The sequence below is a fragment of the Oreochromis aureus genome, linkage group 23, assembly GCF_013358895.1.
Source record: "Oreochromis aureus strain Israel breed Guangdong linkage group 23, ZZ_aureus, whole genome shotgun sequence".
NCBI lineage: Eukaryota > Metazoa > Chordata > Actinopteri > Cichliformes > Cichlidae > Oreochromis > Oreochromis aureus.
The window spans coordinates 24,526,048-24,547,460 of NC_052963.1; the positions used below are offsets into that span (position 1 = coordinate 24,526,048).

A 21,413-nucleotide genomic window follows, 5' to 3' on the forward strand; every position below is an offset into this window, starting at 1 on the left:
TGTCTGATTGTGTTTTTTCCTGTGTGACAATCTGCTGTAGGCCAAAGTTTCAGATTTCAGGTTTGCTTATGTAAACTTGATTGCTTTATAGAGGTACACCATAGTATATATCATATGTTAAGGTATATGTGTTTTTGTTATCATCTTGAGGGTTGAAGTCTTTTTGATAGGTTTGTAGCTTGAACCTATTCGCTGGAACATTGAAGGCAATGTGATTACACAGCAAGCAAGACACGAGTAGGCAACATTCTTTATGTTTCACGTGCACGGGAGAGAACTGAACAAACGCCGTTCCTTCGCTTGACCCCAGTTGCTCTCGTCCGTTCCCCCGTAACACTGCTCTTTTATTGTGGTTACATGAATATGCATAGGTTCATTAACATATGACATCTTATAGGTATACATGTGAACAAAGAATACCGTGTGTGTGTGTGTGTGTGTGTGTGTGGTTTGTACGGTGGCCCTGAAGTGCAAACCACAAAAACAAATCACAAAACGCACAACAAATTGAAAAGCGCAACAACAAATTGAAAAGCGCAAAAACAAATTCACTAAACGCAAAAACAAATTGAAAAGCGCAAAAACAAATTCACTAAATGCAAAAACAAATTGAAAAGCGCAAAAACAAATCACAAAACGCACAACAAATTGAAAAGCGCAACAACAAATTGAAAAGCGCAAAAACAAATTCACTAAACGCAAAAACAAATTGAAAAGCGCAAAAACAAATTCACTAAACGCAAAAACAAATTGAAAAACGCAAAACAAATTGAAAAGCGCAAAACAAATTGAAAAGCGCAAAAACAAATTGAAAAGCGCAAAAACAAATTGAAAAGCGCAACAACAAATTCACTAAATGCAAAAACAAATTGAAAAGCGCAAAAACAAATTGAAAAGCGCAACAACAAATTCACTAAACGCAAAAACAAATTGAAAAGCGCAAAAACAAAAGAAGAATCACAAAAACAAATTGAGAAGCACAAAATAAAATTAAGATGCACGAAAACAAAAGAAGAATCACAAAAACAAATTGAGAAGCACAATTACATTAAGAAAACCGGAAAGGGTAGGTACCAGTCGGCAACAGGAGACATCACTGATTGGATGTCCGCGCTGTTCGTCTTTGGAACCGGAAGTTACTCTGCCTGTAGTGCATTTCGTTTGAAAAACGGCGGAATGTTTTGTCCTAGCTATGGGAAAAAGCTGGTTGAGGAGTCACCAAACTTTTGCAGCGGCTGTGGCGAGAGGCTTTATCACGCATCTTGCATCGGAGACACTTCACTCCCATTGAGTAAGTTAATAAGCATAGTAAAATGTTTGTTATTTATTGATTTATTAGCCTAGCGTTAGCTGTTTCCAGACCATAGCAGACCAGAGGGCTGTTCCACTAAGCGAGCTCAGAAAATCGAGGCTCATTTGAAAATGCACGCAGCTGTCAAAATGACTGCTCAAGACCTTTCTAGTAGTGAAGGTTTGAGGGCAGTTCTAGTGTTAACAAACCTCGCAGCTAGGGTGCCACGGACCAGACTTGTCCACAAGCATATTGCATAATGAATGAGTAGAAAGACTGCAGGTTAGTCTGGTTCCTGGAACCGAATTTGGGGCAATCGAGCCTGGATTTTCAGAGTGAGCCTGGCTTTTGGGATTAGCTTGCTTCGTGGAACAGTCCTCTGAGCATTTCCACAACTGAAACGATAATAAATTAGTTCATTTATTATGTTTGGTTAACTTTAGGAACTAACACTATTATGTGTCTATACATTAAAACTTAGTGGTGTAGAATTGTATTGGTCAATAGTATCAGTTACATTGTCATTCCTTGGTAGAAATTTTCTAGTGAGATTATTCAGTGTTGTCCTTATTTGCGTGTTGTGTGGACAATGGAATGTCACATGAATGAATGTCTTTAATGTGTGACATTGTAGTACATTTTTCCTTTGTTTCCTTTAGCATCACAGACTACCTCAAACTGCCCGACTCAACCTTCAGCACCTTCTTAGAATACAGAAAAAGAAAAATGAAGAGAGGCAAAAGTTTTCTGAAGGAGGAAGGGCTTAAAGAAAAAGGAAAAAAGAAAGGTTCAGGTAGTTTGGCTAGCTCTGTCTGAAAACAAGTTGAGGTTAATTTTCTAATGACATTCTTTTGTTATTCCTTAGGGAGTTGTGTAAAAATGTTCAGTGTAGTAAAGCTATCCAGAATAAGAACAATTGTTTATGAGTAATTGTACATTTAGGTTGTCAGGAAGATCCCTCTTTTGCAGTTAATAAATATTCAAGTTTGAATAGATCTGCTTAGAGTCATATTAGTATCTACTTGGCCCATTGTTCATGTCTTTTTCCTTACAGATAAATGTCGGCTTGATGACCATTAAAAGGGTGGTTTGAAGCCATACCGTGGAAAAACTATTTTCCTAACAACAGACCCTGACGCTACTGCCACAAGTCTGCTCAAGCTGTTAAAATAATGAAGGACTTTAACAAAGATCTAAAAGATGGACCTTTCCTTCTTCTGTATCCGGATGGCACTGAGGTCATTACTGTCCCTGGAACACAAAGACCATTTACACTTGAGGCTTATAAGGCTGAAGTTGGCAAGCCTTATCAAAGAATCACTGTTTTCATCTGCTTGAAGAGTGACTTTGAAGATGGTAAGCTGCTAATGTTTGTTTGGATTTTGACACACATTCCCTTAGTTTCAACAAATGCTAATTTTGAAATTGTGAAATGATAACATTACGCATAAAGCACCCAAGTCAATAGCATACCTACATTAAAATGGTGAATGGGCTGTATTTGATATAGCACCTTCTAGGGTTCTACAACCCCCAAGACACTTCACAACAAAACCAGTCATTCACCCACACATTCACACACTGCTGGTGATTAGCTACAATGTGGACACAACTGTCCTGGGACTCACTGATTGAAGCAAGGCTGCTGTACACAGATGCCACCTATCCTCCCACTACCACCACCTGGCATGGAGGGTGAAGTGTCTTGCCCAAGGACACAACAAATGTGACAGACTGAGCAGGGCTCAAACCTTCAACCTTTTGATTACAGGGCGGGCTTTTAACTCCTCTGCCACCATTGCTCCCTAAATTAGCTTGTATATGTTATGTTTCTTCCTGGAAACATGAAATTCAGCCATTTTGGATCTACTGAGTCATGAGTTTTAAATGCTAACTTTATGCCTTTCGTATTAATCTATTATTGATGATCAAATAAAGTTTCATACATTAGTATGAATTTAGTTAGCTTAGCTTAATTTGTTTTCATGTTTTGTAGTTGGAGAAAACTCAGACTTGTCTGACTCTGACCCAGAGATTGTTATTAAAAGGCCCTCTGAGTTTGATCTTGCTGATACACTGGTAAGTACAATTTAAAATTTTTTATAGAGTTTTCTTGTTGTTTAGCCACCACCATTTGCCTCAGTTCAGTAAAACAGTTAATAGTTATATGTGAAATACATTTTTTGTGTGTGTGTGTGCGTGTCGCGTATGCGTGTGTTTGTTTGTTTGTTTCAGCCATGGGAACTTCAACATGAAAGCAGTCCTTTACAGAAAGCGGCAGAATATGAGTAAGTGATATTTGAAGAACATGTAATCTTTTACTGTTTTTTGCCTACACTTTGTATTAATGAGATATACACTTTTGTCATTCATTCTGTATATGGTTTTTGGAACATGGACTACATAATACTTGTATTGCTTGTTTGTTAGTTAATCAAGATGCTTAAATATTTTCAAAGTGTCAATTAATATTTTCACAGTACACAACAAAAATGCTTTTCTTTGTTCTCTAAGGAAGGGTGCTGGGGATCTTGTGCTTGCTAATGAAGTACAACAGGTAAAAACTATTTTATTAGTAAAACAGTGCAGCAGACAATCTCCACCGCCTTTACTTTGCAATTAGATAACGATTCACTGTTTGCTGAGCCCCAGAAGAACCTGTGTTAGTAATTTAAACATTTGAATCCAATTAACCGCCATCTTGTTCTGTACAAGACATCATGCAATCATGAGAGAAGTATATATACCTTTAAAAAAAAAAGTTTCCCTTTTTTTTAGAGACACCAATTTGCAGGCACATGGAATTATTGCAAATTTGGCACTGGAACTTGACCACAAGAAGGTCAGCAGGTTCAATATATCAAGGTCAGCTGTATGGGATGGAGCTGTTAGAGGATTTCGACGCAGCACATACTCTGACAACTACGACATGTTCATCAAGTTTAATGATGATGCTGGCAGCTTTGAAGAAGGTTTGGATACAGGTGGCCCGAGGCGTGAATTCCTCACACTTCTTATGGGCAGTTCATGAAATCGCCCCATCTTTGATGGACCTCCAGAGAGCCGTTATCTTGTATATAATTCAAGAGGTGGATGTTTTCTCCGTAATTATTACAATGGAAATTTTAATAAAAATTGGCGTATTTTTTTCATTAGCATATTTAATAGCAATTAACCGTGATAATTATGTGCCCTGTATAACAGCTGCCAGGCAAGATGAGTACTTTTAGCAGGAAAGATGATCGCTGTATCCATTGTGCATGGGGACCAGCACCACATTTCCTCTCCAAGAACCTGGTCAACCACATCACAGGGAATCAGAGTTTCAGCGCCACTGTAGAAGATGTGCAAGATGAGGAGATCACAAAATTTTACATCAGGTAGAAAATTACCTAGGCTCAGGGAATGGGTTTACTTAGAAGACACTTGGGGCCAGTTTAAAAGATTTAATCGGGATAAAAGTTATCCGGGTTGGATCATATCTTGAAAGTAGATTCTGTAATCTGAAAGGACGGATTCCAACTCCCAACAACACAAGTGAAATAACAAATTGATTATTTTTTAATCCAATGTTTGAATGAATCGTAAAAGTAGTGAAAATTATATTTTGTTTTCTTACAGTAAACCTTTTTTTTTTTTTTTTTTTATAGGTTCTGAAAGCTGAATCAGAGGAGTCTTTGCATAATCTTATTTTGCAAAACAGCACAATCTTCCAAACTGCTGGATGCCTCAGAAACGTCAAGCCTTTTGAGAAACAAGCATTTGTGGAGGAGTACCTCAGATGGTACATCCTTGAAAGAAACCAAAGTGTCATTCAACGGTAAACTCATTACTCCTTTTAAATTCAGGATGGCCAGTTGCTCATCACAGCAGCCACTGACATTTTCAGACCTTCAGATGTATATGAAAAACTGATTCAGTAGCATCGGTGATCTGATGAACAACTAGTTAATTCCTGAGCCACTGTCGCACGCTATTAACCTTTTGACACTAGAACTCTAATTTAATATACATTTATTGTTCACAATGACCCATAATAATCATAGTCATGCAACATGATTAATTTTTCAGTTATTTATAAAAAGAGGTGATCCCTTGTTTGACACACTTGTTTATTCCAGTGTGAAAGCACTACTATTTTTTTTTTAAATGCTAAAATCCCAATGAGCTCTTTTTTTTTGCTGTCACAGTTAATTTCTGAGCGCTATGAATTGTTTTTGTGTATGAGTGATTCTATGCATTTGAAATCTGTCCAAATTTATAATGAAAGATCTAGTAGGTAAAGACATTTAAACACAATTTAGAAGACTGCAATAGTTATAGCTATAAACCAATTATTAGTTATTTGTCTATCCTTTGCAGATTTAAAGATGGACTGGAAAGTCTGAATTTTTAAGTGCACTGCAACAAAATTCCAGTGTGCTGGCCCCACTCCTATGCTTCTCTGCCAAGGCCCTGACTGCTTCAGAACTGGAGAGCATGTTCAGACCAGATCTCAGCCCAGCAGGAAGCAACAAGCAGCATAAGGAGGTCCTAACACTTGGCTTTTGGGCAGATTATCTCCTTGATTGTGAAGGTTTGAATGACCATTTTATTTGTTTATAGTTTTATGAAAGGAGAGGTGAGGAAATAAATTTTCTGTAATGTACTACAGTGTTTACTTTCTTCTTTCAGAGAAGGCAACAGCAGTGTGTCTGGAAGATTTGATGATGTTTGCCACAGGGCTGACGGCAGTTCCACCGGCAGGAATGACACCACCACCACGCATCCAGTTTTTAAGTGTTTCGCCTTTTCCAGTTGCAAACACCTGTGCAAATACTCTGAAGCTACCCATCTGTGACTCATACAGCATCTTTAAGGCCAACATGGACTTTGGAATTCAAAATGCTCCAGGATTTGGATGTTCTTAAATCAGCAAGGTCATCAAGTTACAGTTACTGAGTTACCCTGTTAGGTTCAGCTGCCGTTGGCATACTACTTAACACATTTATGTGACAAGCAACTTCCATATTGTTAAACATTTAGTTGTTTTTTCTGAATATTGTGTATGCTGGACACTATTTGTAAATGGTTTTATTAAAGAAAATTTTAAATGTTTCCTTGTGGTTAAATGTTAATATTTAAATCCATGCCAGTTGCTGTATATTATGAACAATATTATATTCAATTTAGCAAGAGGGAAAGGAAACACTACTAACATTAAAAAATGAAGGAAAAACAGAAGGGCTGGAGCACTCAAGTCCAAAGGTTTTATTAGGGGCAAAAAAAGGAAAGAAACTAACGTTTCGACACCGTGTGTGTCTTTGTCAGAGTAACTCTGACAAATGTCATTACAAACTGAAGTTCAGTTGGTATCTAAAACCCAGCTATGTCCTTCAGGGCCAAATACAGTTCTGTGGCCGATTCCCAGTCTTGTGGCTGCTGCAGTGTGTTTTGTTGTACAGCCTGTTGTAAATATTCCCCAATGTTTGGATCACCACACAATCCAACCAGTAGCCCCTCCTCGGGAAACACATCCAGTTCCCTCTCCTCAACAGCAAATCCACAGTCTCTTGAACCATATCTGCAAAATGAAAATAGAACAGTGAAGGATTTTTTGCTGACAATATGGAACTATATAAATCAACGCATGCGGTGACACGTTATAAACTGCTCTATCATACTTATGTGTAAAATTATGAATATATATTAACCAACTTAAGCAATAACAACACCTTGCATTTAGTTTGATGCAAAAGGTTAATTTTGTTAAGAACTCAAATACCTGTGAGGCAAGAGATAGAGTTTGTTTGGAATCCCCCCTGGACACGATGCAAGTCTGCTTGGCCGGATCCTGTGTTTGTTCCAGAGGTCTTTGCATTCATCCAGGTCTTTCTGTAGAACCCCTGTGAAGCAGAATCTCAGCAAGCATTGGCGTTCGTGGCTTCCATTGAAGTTTCCAGAGTCTCTTAGGTCTCCAAAAAAGTCCATCCAAAACTGAGACCTGGGTATATAATTAATATTTAAGAATCAATTTAGCTTTGTTCTTGGTCATTTTATAGGGTTTGTTACATTTTGGTCCCATTTAAAACATGCCACAAATGGATGTCAAACAAAGTAATGCATATTAGTTTTCCATAAATATTGTAGCGACCCTGCAGTAATGTTCTTGTTAAAATGCTGTATTCTTTTCACTCTGTTCTGTGTGTTGATTGTGAGGAGTGGAGAGTTTGGTCTGAGTTTTCATTTTGTATTGGCGTCGTTAAATCTAGGCAAGCATGCTCATTTCGGCACAACAGCTGACAATGACCATTTTGAGTTCCTGCAATAAAGTGACGGCTGTTAACGTCTATCTCATCCAACTTTTCAACACGTCCAGCAGGACGCTACTCTATTTTCTTAAATGCATGTAAAAAAACAACAATCTGATCAGCTTTCACTGTAGCTTACACCTACCAGACACAAATGTACCCACCTTCCTCTTCTGAAATAAGACCACCATGACTCGATGCGCTGATTCCCAGTAGATGATCCGTATCTGTGGCTTGACGATCCAGCATAATAGTCCGTGTGCGGCGTGACGGAGGGTACACTGTATTGCTGCCATAGTCCCATTCTCAGTCCCGAAGTCTGTTCGTAATCTCATTGGTATCACACCGAGACTCTTTACACAGTTTATATAATTGTGCGCTATAACAGCCGGGTTGTTGTTTGTTGCTCCACACACAAGCCACATCAGTCTTCTTGAAAAGCCATCTATACATCCTGACAGGGTTTCAGTTTATCATAGCCATCTACATGCCATATGTAATTGGGCCCCATGGAGTGATACGTGCGTCTTGTGAACCTCCTTCGAGTTCTCAAAGCGATTCCTTGAGGATTTAGTTGTCTCAACAGCCTCATAACTACATCACGCTTGACACGCAGCTTGTGTTTTGTTTGAGAACTTGCCACATGGTCCGATATCCAAACAATTGTCCTGGTCCTCGAAGCTCGGACAAAATGGCACCCCTCACCTCAGGAAGTGGAGAATAGTTGCCTCGTCTGTACAGTCCAGATTCTTTTAAATGTGTTTTCAGTGTACGCATACTAATTGAAATGTCATGATTACACTTGAGCATATCCAGTATCACCTCGTATGTATGTCCTGAATCAAAAATATTCTCGAATAGTGACAGCTATGTTTGGGTCACCGCTAATGTTCATGTTTGAAAATAATGCGCTACAGGCAGAGTAACTTCCGGTTCCAAAGATGAACAGCGCGGACATCCAATCAGTGATGTCTCCTGTTGCCGACTGGTACCTACCCTTTCCGGTTTTCTTAATGTAATTGTGCTTCTCAATTTGTTTTTGTGATTCTTCTTTTGTTTTTGCGCTTTTCAATTTGTTGTTGCGTTTAGTGAATTTGTTTTTGCGCTTTTCAATTTGTTTTTGCGTTTAGTGAATTTGTTGTTGCGCTTTTCAATTTGTTTTTGCGCTTTTCAATTTGTTTTGCGCTTTTCAATTTGTTTTTGCGTTTAGTGAATTTGTTGTTGCGCTTTTCAATTTGTTTTTGCGCTTTTCAATTTGTTTTTGCGTTTAGTGAATTTGTTGTTGCGCTTTTCAATTTGTTTTTGCGCTTTTCAATTTGTTTTTGCGCTTTTCAATTTGTTGTTGCGCTTTTCAATTTGTTTTGCGTTTTTCAATTTGTTTTTGCGTTTAGTGAATTTGTTTTTGCGCTTTTCAATTTGTTGTTGCGCTTTTCAATTTGTTTTTGCGTTTTGTGATTTGTTTTTGTGGTTTGCACTTCAGGGCCACCGTAGGTTTGCAACGATCTGATTTACTGAAAATGATGTGTGTGTGTGTCACATGCGTGTGTTGCAACGATCTGATTTACTGAAAATGATGTGTGTGTGTGTCACATGCGTGTGTTGCAACGATCTGATTTACTGAAAATGATGTATGCTAGTCTGTGTGCGTGCGTGTGTGTGGGTGTTCACATCTATCTGTCCTTAGCTTATCTGGTGTTATCAGGTATTTTTGCCTAATTTGTTTGCTGTTTCATAACTTGCTTTTCTGTCTTAGCTCATGGCTGATGTCTGACAAAATTATATATTTATATATTATACATAAAAAGTTGCTCAATTTTGCAAATCATGAAGCAGTTACAGTGAAGCGTTTCCAGTGTTTCTTCATTTATCAACACCATGTACTGACCCCTCCAAAGCATACTAGCAACTGACTAGAAAGTCTGCCATTTGTTGGCATAGACCTTTGATAAGAATGAAGCTGCTGGAACAAACTTCATGGTTTTTATTTCCTGATGGTTGCAAACAGGCATTACAGAAACTTCATGACAGAAGACTGTTAGAGAAGAAAGCAGAGGTCATTTTCACCTTGGTACTCTTTAATTAATTTTTATTTTTAAGTTTCACTAGCAAGGCATACTTGATTTGCATGATCTGACTGAATGCCACTGGTATTAGGCGTTGCTAGCTGTGCTACATCCAGTTGTCCTAGATCTGGTAAAATTGAGAAAATATTGAAAAAGTTTAAAAACAAATTGAATGTAATTAAACAAACAGACTAAGGGTCAGATTTACTAAACAGGGCAAAATAGTGTGTGAGCACAATCCCAAAGCATCGCTGATATATGTGGTCAGATTTACAAAATGCAATATCAGGGCAAAAATAAATAAATATCTGATCGAGAAATCCCTCATCTTTGGAAAAGAGTTTATTACAGAGAAATGGCTCTTTCCAAAATAAAAGCTATACTATACGCTTCTTCTGGGGTATACTCTCAGCAGCATATTAAACATATCAGGCCCCCATAAGGAGAATCATGTGCTAACGGCTGTCTAAATGACTCGGGTAAAGTTTGTAGCATGCGTGCTTGTTGTTTTTTGTCTGCTTCCACTTGTCTTTGCACTAGGATGATGTCAGCGTAAATGTGCAGTCATATTCGTTGTGTTCCCACTAGTGCTGTCAGCGTTAATCTCGTTAAAATGACATTAACGCCATAATGTGGCAAATCTCCGTTAACGAGTTACCGCGGATCGCCCCGTGCGTGGGGCTGGATGGCGTCAACACATTAACAAGCTAACTGTGCTAACGCACTAGTTCCCACCAATTGAGCATTGCGTGGCACATCCGACATACTGTTTTACTTTTGTCCATGACGCGCTTACCATCAGGGTCATGCTTCACATGAAAACCAAGATAGTTCCAAACGCCAGATCTGAGTGAGGGTGGGGGAGGTTCAATTTCGGGTATCGTTGAGGCAGTTGCCACGTTGCAACGAGCTTAGCTTCTGTCTTGCTAGCTTGCGCGGTGCTCAGTGGATCTGCACTCGACAGTGCAGCCTAGGCAGAGTAGTCGAACGCAGATCCACTGAGCGCTCAACACAGACAGCATCGTCAGAAGTAAAGTTGATAAAATAAATTAAAAAAAATTGTATTGTTCGATATATATGCGTACCGAACCGAAAGCACCGTATCGAACGGTTCAATATCGATACGAGTATTGTTGCACCCCTAGTGTGGGGGTATGTCATACCTTCTGCACCTCAGGCTGAAGGGTAACCAACTACTTCTCTCTTTCCTAGCTGTTCCACACATTCATAGCATCCCCCCAACTTCCTATTTCCTTTTATGACAGGCAGACCCCCACTGTTAATAAATTCCTCTCTCTACAATTACACACACCCATATATTCACAAATCCTTTCCTATTCTTCTGATCTACAGCTGGACCCTGTCATCTAAACAAACTTGAGCACATTTTATTCTAATCATTGTTTTCTTGTACTCACAATTCCCACCTCTGACATGCAATTTTGTTATGTTAGTCAATTGTAAATACAGACTGCATTTTTTGTTTTTAATGCTAAAACCTGTGTTAGTAAATCTGACCCTGATTACATACAATAGTGCAACATGATGGTTGGTTGATGTCAGCTCAGACACAGTATGGAACAGGAGCTGTGTGCAAACATGAACAACACTAGAGTTCATTTAAAATTCGGGATTTCTTTATTAAATAAAGGTTTTCTGAATTACACAAAAGTTTAATGTTAGCTGCACCTACAACTAAAAATCAAACAATTGCAGCTTCAACCTTTAATTTCTCCAAAAATGTGTATTTATCATATTGAACCACCTCAAGCAGAAACTCCTGTATGATTTCTAATGAATCAGAACTGTAGTATAAGACTTTTTAATTCTTGTGCAAAATAACCAAACCTCTGGGGTCACTGCCTGACCATTTGTGTAGACTTTGATCCAGATGAAAGTTTGCTTGAGATAAAGGTGCACTGTGATTCATCCACATGCATAAATACACAGTGTGTCTACTCCAGACACCAGTCTCACTGTGTCCTCCGTAAGCATGCTGCACTTCAGCACCGCACTCTGTGAGTATGCTGATCAGTTTAAATATTTACTGATGCTGTTTACTTAATAAATAATGCATTTGATGGTTTGATGAAGACAGAAGAACAGATGATAGAATTGAATTTATTTAAGACCAGCATGGTGTAAAATGCTGAGGTTCATTTCTAACTTTATACAAATTTTCATATTTAACTATACTGAAATTTATGAGTGCTCCCTGTTTTCTTTTTCTTTTTTTCCAGTGTTGGCAGCAGCCTGTCTGGTTGTTAGCACAGGTAAATATCTGTTTGTGTTTTTACAAGTATATTTACATTTTCACGTTTGTCTTTGTGTTAAACCAATGATTCCATATGTGTTTTAAAGGTGCACACAAAGCTACCACATGTGGGAACCATGTTCACCGTCTGAGCTGTGGTAAGTTTTCCAACAGCTGTTAGTCCTCAACATTTTGGAGATTATTCAGGCCTCAGTTTTGTCTTTAATCAGATCCAGACATTTGAATTTGATGCTCAGGATGCACATTTTGTAGGTTAAATTAATTACCCATTTGTATAAAGCCAAGCAAGTAACGTAAACTAGAGCAGGGCGATATGACCAAAAATATTTATCACAATATACATTTGAAAATTTGCGATAACGATATAACTGACGATATAATTGACAATAGACAAAATACTTTATTAGTTCAAAAATAAATAAATAAATGTATTTTCACTTAAACAATCAGCTGTTTTTTATGTGCATTAAAGTTATATAAAACTTTAACAGTGCAAATGCAAGTGGCAATTTAACTAAAAGGCATTTCCAGTGGAAACTGGCCGACATATCCTCAGCATAACCACGTATAATATCCACTAAACTTAAAAAGAGGTTAAACACACACAATACGGTAATATTATGTTGAAGCATATGGGCTCAAAATGTGGTCATAAATATTTTGTACTTGTAAATCAGGATTTGTATGTGTAAAAAGAATTTGTGCGTGCGTAAAAAAGATTTGTATGTGTAAAAAAGATTTGTGCGTGCGTAAAAAAGATTTGTATGTGTAAAAAAGATTTGTGTGTGGACTTAGCCAAAAAAAACCCTGCAATTTACAAGTACGAATTTTGACCCTATTTTTCTTCCTGTCATCTGATTGGTCAATGTCATGTCAATCACAAATGTAACAATCCAATCAGAGAACAGATGGGTTTGGCTGTCGGAGGGCACTTTTTGAACTGCAGGTCCTTGAAGGGTAATACAGTTTGAAGCTGGAGGATCTCTATATAAATATCCGATAGCAGCTAGGTCCCCTTACTTTCAGCAGCTGTTGAAAGGATAAAGTTGTGGTATGTCAGTGGTTAGAAATACCATTATTACTTTAGGATTAGTTTAACACAAAGTCAGGGCTGACCCGGGACCACTGCTGTGAGTCACAGTGCGCAGCATAAAGGTCCTTTCACATCGGACGCAGGATGTGCTGCTAATGCTAACTGCTAACTAAAAGCCAAGGATCCAGAATTTGTTACGCTAGCTGCTGAGCTCTGTGGGTTTTTGCAGCAGCTCTACCTGTACTAGATGCACCTGCTCCTTGTCGTTTCTATCTCTGACTTTATGTCCTCTACAACAGTTTCTGGTTTTTTTGCTAGTTCTTCAAATGTTCAATAAAAATATGTATGCTAATTCATAACAAAGAAAGCTTTGTAATGAAGACTGTTATTTCAAAACACTGCCCCCCCAGCGGTCCGCAGCGCTGTTGAAAAGGCTGTGGAAGTCCCTGTATAAAGCACGTAGACCTGTGACACAAAAATCACCAAACTCGGACGACCACAGACTGTTTTCCTTCGTGGTGATGAAGGAAAACGCTGGGTTGGCATGTAAAGGGCATTTATTCCCTTCAAGGACCTGCAGTTCAAAAAGTGCCCTCCGACAGCCAAACCCATCTGTTCTCTGATTGGATTGTTACATTTGTGATTGACATGACATTGACCAATCAGATGACAGGAAAAAAAATAGGGTCAAAATTCGTACTTGTAACTTGGGGTTTTTTGGCTAAGTCCACACACAAATCTTTTTTACACATACAAATCTTTTTACGCACGCACAAATCTTTTTACACATACAAATCTTTTTTACATACGCACAAATTCTTTTTACAGATACAAATCTTTTTACGCACGCACAAATTCTTTTTACACATACAAATCTTTTTACACACACACAAATCTTTTTTACACATACAAATCTTTTTTACGCACGCACAAATTCTTTTTACACATACAAATCCTGATTTACAAGTACAAAATATTTATGACCACAAATCCTGATTTACAAGTACAAAATATTTATGACCACATTTTGAGCCCATAGAAGCACAGTACGTATCACTCCGTGAGGCTCCTGCCTACGATAGCCGTAATCAGAGATGGGCGTTACTGTAATCCGATTACTTTTTTCAAGTAACGAGTAATGTAAGGGATTACCGTTGCAAAAACGGTAATTAGATTACCGTTACTTTCCGTAGGAACGCTGCGTTACTGCGTTACAAAAACCGTGAGTTTTTTGCGAGAATGTCTCATGACAGTGACGTAAGCGAGTGCAACGTTGGTGACAACAGCTGTCTGCAGATCAACATATATCAAGTGCGGGAGAGAGTGTAGCATGCAGCATTTAAAGTGTGGAAGTACTGACCTTATTTTGAGTTTGATTCCATAAAAAGTGAAAAAAACATTAGTGTCCGTTGTGGTGGGAAGAAAACTTCTTTTTACAGCGAAACCCCCCCCCCCCTAAACTTCCAAGCAAGCACCGAGTGCGCTACGACTGTAATGGGAAATTCACAGAGAAACTCGCGGAGTCCTCAACTGACTGCTGCGGCACACCTGCACCAGGGTAAACCTCCGCCTACCCCAGTCCTGCTTCACAGGTGAAAATAGAGCAATTAGTCTTTGACTTTATTTATTTTCTGCTGTGTTTTACTTGCATCTATTTGAAAGAGTGAGTGTAAACACAAAAAAATATTTTATGTGCTGGAATGTGCAGAAAATAGGTTTAAATGTTAAACAAATTTCTTCCAGTCAGAGAATGTTGCATATAATTTAATTTTTGCTTGATGCATAAATTAAAAGATTGAAACTAATGAAACAAATTTTAAAAAGAGACTTTTCCATTTGATTACATTTTGTATGATGGATTATGTAGAAAAAGTAGAATTAGGCTGAAAGATCTATCGCTTTATCACCTATTCAGGTTGTAAATTGTGTTTTTAAAAAGTAACTAAGTAGCAGGTTTGTAGCTTAGCAAAATCGTACTAAAATGTTTGACAGATTTTTGAGTACCGTGTACCACATAAAATCAATTCGAGGTCAGTAAACACGACCAGAATTCATACATAAGGCACACGGGATTATAAGGGGCACTGTCGATTTTCAGAAAAATCAAAGGATTGATTTTAAGTGTGCCGTATTCTCCAAAAAACACGGTAATAACGACGGCCTGTTTAAGTGAAAATACATTGATGGGTTTCTTTTTGCACTAATAAAGTTGTGGAGTTGTAAAGTATTTTGTCTAGTGTCAATTATATCGTCAGTTATAACGTTATGGCAAATTTTCAAATGTATATCGTGATAAATATTTTTGGTCATTGATTCTGTTCATCTGGACGTAGCATTTTCAGTGGGAGAAACATTTCGTCACTCATCCAAGTGACTTCTTCAGTCTCAGCTGACTGCAGGTGTCCCCAATCTTATGAGCAGTACATTTGCACAATGACTGAAACTAGCACCACTGGTGAACAATGGGCTTTATCATGACCATTTATCAACGACGACCAATCAATGGCATTTGATCACTGATCTGTGGCAATAAGTTTCTTTTCTTATCACCAGTTTTGAGTAAGATTTGAAAAATTGTGTTTATAATTTTTTTTTTTTTTTTTTTTACACAGAAATTAAATCCGCTTGAAAAAACAAATTTATAGTAAATATGTGTTGTGTTGGTACTTTGCAGGCTGCTGGGGATTTGCAGACTTTTCCCAGTTGTTTGTTTCTGATTTCTTCCCTTTGTGGTCTAACAGAAACCGGAGTGATCCTTGTGCAGGAATCCCTGTACGGACGTGCAGACACGCAGACATGTGCTGGAGGAAAAGCTGAAAGTGAGATCACTAACACTGAGTGCTCTCTGCAGGGCGCTGATGAAACCATTAAGACTAGGTATACATCTTGAATAAGCCTGACTTTATGTCTAATGTGAATGTCACTGAACTGATGCACTTTTGAAGTCATTTGTTTTTATGGTGATGTAGCATGTAAACAAGTCTGTATATAGAAAACAGAAGTATCCTCCACCCATAAAAAGTGAAGCACTCTTATCGAGTCCTTACTCAGAGGGGGTTGTCTGGTTGTTTGCGAGCTTCCGAGCTGGCAGCCAGTATCAGCAGCTCTGACCTGACCTAGTCCTTTTTTCTCTTTAATATATGTTTCTTTGTTGTTCTTGTGTTTCTTGTTTTTGTTTTTCTATTGTGGACTGCTGTCTCCCACAATGGAAATTTTATGGTGGGCCGACAGAACAACGAAAAGTGGTAAGAAGAGATGAGGGGGTCTGGCTGTGTTTGTGAATGATAGATGGTGTAACTCTGGGCATTTATCTATCAAAGACACGCTATGCTGTAAGGACATTAAGCTGCTAGCAGTTAGCATGAGACCGTACCACCGTACTACCACGGGAGTTTACACACGTTATTGTGATAGCTGTGTATGTCCTGCCCTCAGCTAATGCTGCAGCAGCCTGTGCGGTCTTGCACACTGTAACCAGCAGTCTCCAAGCACCCTCAGGCCCTTTTCCTGATCTCAGGATCAGAAGAGGCCCTGAGGGACTGTTTCCCTTCTATTGTGTGAGACAACCTCTGCAGCCCTTTGGAGGATGACCTCAACAGCATCACAGACTGCATTACGGATTACATGAACTTCTGTGTGGACAACACTGTACCCATCATAAAGGTACGGTGTTTTTCTAACAACAAGCCATGGATAAATCCAGAAATAAAGGCTCTCCTCAAGGAGAAGAAGAGTCTTTATATCTGGAGACAAACAGGAGCTGAGAGTTGTCCAGAAGAAGCTGAAATGGAAGATAAGGCAAGGGAAGGAAAACTACAGGAGGAAGATGGAATAGCAGCTGTTACAGGACAACATCAGAGGGGTTTGGAACAGCCTGAAGACAATCTCAGGACAAAACCTTGTCTTCACCCTCTACACTGCAGACTTCTCCATCAACTCCCCACGCTGCCACCTACAAAAGTTCTCTGATGACTCTGCCATAGTCGGCCTCATCACAGGTGAGGAAGACTGAGTACAGACAGTGGACTCTCGACTTTGTGGACTGGTGCCAGCAGAACCACCTGCTGATCAACGCCAGAAAAAAACAAGAAGTTAGTGGTGGACTTCCGGAGACCCAGACCCACCACACTGACCATCCAGGGAGTGGACATAGTGAACTCTTATAGGTACCCAGGTACCTATAAGAGTTCACCTGAATAATAAACTGAACTGGAGCCACAACACTGATGCTCTTCACAGGAAGGGTCAAAGCAGACTCTACCTGCTGAGGCGGCTGAGGTCATTTGGAGTCCCGGGAGCACTTTGAAAGTGCTATTGTCCATGATGTAAAAAATTTTTGTGTTTCTGTTCTGTGTCCTGTTCTGTTTTTATGTGCTTTTCTTCTGCTGCTGTTACAACCAAATGCTGTTGGGTTTTTGTTGGGTATTTCTCTGTAAAATATAAAGCACCATGAGGCCACTGTTGTTGTGATTTGGTGCTATATAGACAAAACCGAATAAAACTGAATTATATTGAATTAAAAAAAATGCTTTCAAATGGCCAGAAGAGGACGATTCCATCTTCAGGTGTAGTTGTAGAAAATGACCTGCTGAAAGAATGAATGAGCTTGTTTTTGGTTAGCTAAAAACAAGAAGGAAAAGCAAAAAAAGGACTTTTGTTATGGTTGTTATCAGGATGAGGAGAGGAGCATATGGTCCCAAGCCATGACTGTAAAACCTCCTTCAGCTTTGTTTGGATTTCTCCTGGTCCTAAGTGCTCTTTCTGTCTATTTCTGCAGGTGTAATGGCAAGAAGGTGTGTGAAGTCACCCCGGCTATCTTTACAACAGATCCCTGCAGCGAGACGTTTAAGTACCTGGAGACCAGCTACTCCTGTGTGCCAGCAAGTGAGTCACATGTCTGCTTTACAGAGCGATACATCAAGCATCAGTTTAGCTTCATAAGAGCTCGAGTTAATCTGACTCCTGTTACTTCAACAGCTCACCTCATAACATGCGAGCATTCCCTGGCACATCTGAAATGCGGTAAAATCCCATATGATGTGACACACTTAAACAGACGACCAGCTGCCTTTTCCAGCAACAGACTGACATAATGCTCTTCTCTCTTTGACAGATGATGGGCAAGTTATACATGTGTACCAAGCCGATTTTGGGCGCCGTGATCCAAACATATGCTCCTTCCGAAGGGATAACCAGCGGCTCCAAAATGTCAAGTGCTCACTCCCCACTGACAAGGTTGCCGAACGGTACAGTGACCTTTTCTTTGTACACTATCTTTTAATAATATTCTCTTGGTAGTGACAGCCACAGAGATTTTAAATCTTGACACTTTGACAAATATTATCAAAGCTCATAAAAGAAAAAATGTCACATCCACAGTGATTAACTTCCATGAAAATATCAAACTTTGTCACATTTTAAGCAACATGTTAACTGTAAGGAGATACGCTCCTGCTACATGACAGGAGAGGACGGATATGACCAGTGGCACAGTGTAATATAAGCCACATCCACATGTACACACAGGTATTTTTTAAAAAACTGTTTCTCAGTGATCCAAAACTACATTTACGTGTGGACGAAACGCCAAAATGGATAGAAAAAGTTATAATTACTAAAATACATGGGCATTTGTGGATGTAGCCTTAGTATATTTACTCCAGTACTTTACAGAGATGCAGTAGTTGCATGCTACTCCAAGTAAGTATCTATAAGAAATGTTCATTTTTCCTTCTACTGTATCTGGTACATAACATCTCCTCACTATGAATTTTCTGTATTTTCAATATTTACTTTAATTTTCTTTTTAATCTCCCAAACACACAAAACTAGTCTCCTCAAGGAGTTTTTTATTGTAAAGTAAAGACTGCAATACTGGAAATCAAGCCATTGGCGACAGTGGGAAGGAAAAACTCCCTTTTAAGTATAACAAACATAAGGCAGAACCAGGCTCAGGGAAGGGCAGTAATCTGCTGTGACCAGTCGGGGAGTCAAGGGAGTCAAGAGATGAATGAGGAGGAAACACTCGGGGCATCATGGGAAGCTGCCAGCAGCCTAGTCCTATTGCAGCATAACTAAGAGGGGCTTCAACGTCATCTGATCCAGCCCTAAATATAGGCTTTATCAAGAAGGAAAGTTTTAAGGCTAATCTTAAAAGTAGAGATAGTGTCTGTCTTCTGAATCCAAGCTAGGAGCTGGTTCCACAGAAGAGGGGCCTGAAAACAGAAGTCTCTACTTTTAAATACTCTAGAATCCACAAGCAAACCCGCAGTCTGAGAGCAAAGTGTTCTGATACTATGAGGTCTTTAAGATAACAGAAGTTAGTCCTGTGTATTACTGCTGATGTGGATAGTAAGACTGAACAAATCATGAAATATCTGGACACTGATCATTGGTGCAAACATAAAATTAACCCTTTAAAGCCGGTCGGAGCGGGCACGCTGTTTTGCGTAACTATTTTTAAATCCCGGTAGCTCTGCAACCACGTAAGCTAGCGCAATAATTTTTTTTTGCATATGAAACCGGAGGAGTTGTACTTACATCTTATGCCATCAGCTTGTCCTAGGTCACAGTTTCCTTCCACATATAGCTTTGCAAAAACTGCATAAAAAGCGCTTGCAGCAACAAAAACATAATATTCCAGAAACACGCTTTGCCGATCCGGTCAGCTGTTCATAACACTTCCTAGGTTGGAATAGACGTTAGCGCGAACTTTCACATGTCCGCCATGACCTGCCCGAAACCGAAAGTGACGTCATTTTCGCGGAAATGTAGTCTTTTTACCATCAGGGCCTCATGAGCCTGTACTGGTGTTTTTAAAAGTTATCTTTGACTTTATGACTTTCTGTGTCGTTTCTGGGATGCTTTGGACTTACATTGCACTGTTGGAAATAGTTTATTTTGATGCATATGCTGCTTTTTTGCAAATTTGCACTATAATTTTTATTTTCGTTTTTCCTGCAGTATATAAAAATTTGTGTATCTCAAAAATAAAACTATGAAGACACTCACAATAAATTTCCTGTGGTGGGAAACTATTTTGTGCAACTTTTTTGTATTTACAGTTTTGAGGGATAAGCTTCTTAAATTTCTCTAACTAGAAATATATGTTAAACCTGAACCGTGGATTTATTTGTTCCTCTGCACATGCGCTCACATTGCTCTGCATCCACAGTTGTAATGGGAGAAACAGCTGCAGCATGAGAGCAGCCCCCTCAGTGTTCGGTGACTCTTGTCCCAACACCTACAAGTACCTGGAGCTGACTTACACCTGTCGCAGTAAGTAGCTCGACAGAGAATATCACATGATGTGTGATACAAGGAGATGAAAAAAGACAAGTGACATTGAGACACAGCTTCTCAAACATTCATTGATATTACCAATAACATGCTGCATCCCTGAAATGTAGAACAAGGCTAATGCTTTCATCTGATTAGTATACATTTAATCCATTCTTGAGTTTAACTGTGACAGAATAAATAAAAACAGCTGACATTTCATATTGTTAAATACTCCACCTGATCTCATGTGTTTCATGTTCTTTTGCAGGTCCTTAAGAAGACTACATATACTGCAATGAGAGTATCTCACACAGAATAAAATTCATGAAATCTGAAAAAAGTAGATGTCTCTTTGTGACTGAGTCATGGATGTTTCAGTTTTCTGTTTCAGGTTTATTTTTTTATGTGCAGGGACGCAAACGTTCATCAGTCCAGCAAATGCTGTTTCATGTATTTATAACACTGACTCATGTTGGGACCCTGCAGAAGTCACCTGTACACAATCTGAAAGAAAAAATCATGAAGTAAAATACGAGCTGTTTCCACATTTGAACTATGACTGTAGTTGTAGCAACACTCTGACAACTGAATTATCTCAGCAGGAGCAGAATTGCTGTTTCTGATTTCACCTTTAGTGTCACACATTTGTGTTAATCCCTCATAGCCTTCAAACAAAAGCTCTTGTTAGAATAGAACACACACACACACACACACACACACACACACACACACACACACACACACACACACACACACACACACACACACACACACACTACAGATAAATCAAGCTGGATTCACCTATGATGACTATGCAGTCTTGAGGATGCTGATTAGGGGAAAATGTGTATTGATAATGGAAACCAGTAACACTGACTGAACCAATGAAGATTGTAAGGGAGCAAAGTTTGACCCTATCAAGAGGTTATGTTCGAGGCTGAGGAATTTGACTGAGAAATCACTAAAGCGTTAAAAATAATAAGAAAGGTGGTAAAAGGAGACTGACAAAGCAACAACCGCAATCTCACATCATTTACTGCTTAAAGGAGTTCTGCACACTGAACTTTTCTATTCTAGCACAACAATTACAATATAATTCAGCTTCCAAGAGCTGAGTTTACTCATTTGATGATGGATTTTATTGGTTATTACCAAAGAGCTGGAATAATTTGTCTTCCGT

The 21,413-nt window shown here is 38.9% G+C and overlaps 1 protein-coding gene, 1 long non-coding RNA gene and 1 pseudogene across 2 annotated transcripts; 2 read left to right on the top strand and 1 right to left on the bottom strand.

The window, feature by feature from the left end:
• Positions 1-1,008: 1,008 nt before the first annotated feature.
• On the top strand, positions 1,009-6,367 carry LOC120436368 (annotated as a pseudogene).
• Positions 6,368-6,518: 151 nt separating this feature from the next.
• Positions 6,519-7,835, bottom strand: LOC120436369. Its single transcript, XR_005610359.1, has 3 exons — positions 7,746-7,835; positions 7,056-7,274; positions 6,519-6,854 (listed from the first exon to the last, which is right to left on the bottom strand). It is a non-coding gene; the product is annotated as an uncharacterized LOC120436369 (long non-coding RNA).
• A 3,688-nt stretch (positions 7,836-11,523) lies between these two features.
• Positions 11,524-20,576, top strand: LOC116334868 (L-rhamnose-binding lectin SML-like). The gene is made up of 9 exons (XM_031758408.2): positions 11,524-11,662; positions 11,885-11,917; positions 12,006-12,056; positions 15,694-15,829; positions 17,730-17,836; positions 17,930-17,974; positions 18,066-18,198; positions 20,127-20,230; positions 20,502-20,576. The coding sequence occupies exons 1-9, from the start codon at positions 11,638-11,640 to the stop codon at positions 20,507-20,509; spliced, it is 642 nt and encodes a 213-aa protein (XP_031614268.2). The 5' UTR covers positions 11,524-11,637; the 3' UTR covers positions 20,510-20,576.
• The last annotated feature ends 837 nt before the right edge of the window (positions 20,577-21,413 follow it).

Bases quoted from the DNA above. Each gene is read 5' to 3' on its own strand.
- LOC116334868 (XM_031758408.2), top strand. From the start codon at position 11,638: ATGCTGCACTTCAGCACCGCACTCT. The intron at 12,057-15,693 runs GTAAGTTTTCCA...GTGGTCTAACAG, and splicing joins TGTTCACCGTCTGAGCTGTG to AAACCGGAGTGATCCTTGTG. The intron at 17,837-17,929 runs GTGAGTCACATG...TTACTTCAACAG, and splicing joins CTACTCCTGTGTGCCAGCAA to CTCACCTCATAACATGCGAG.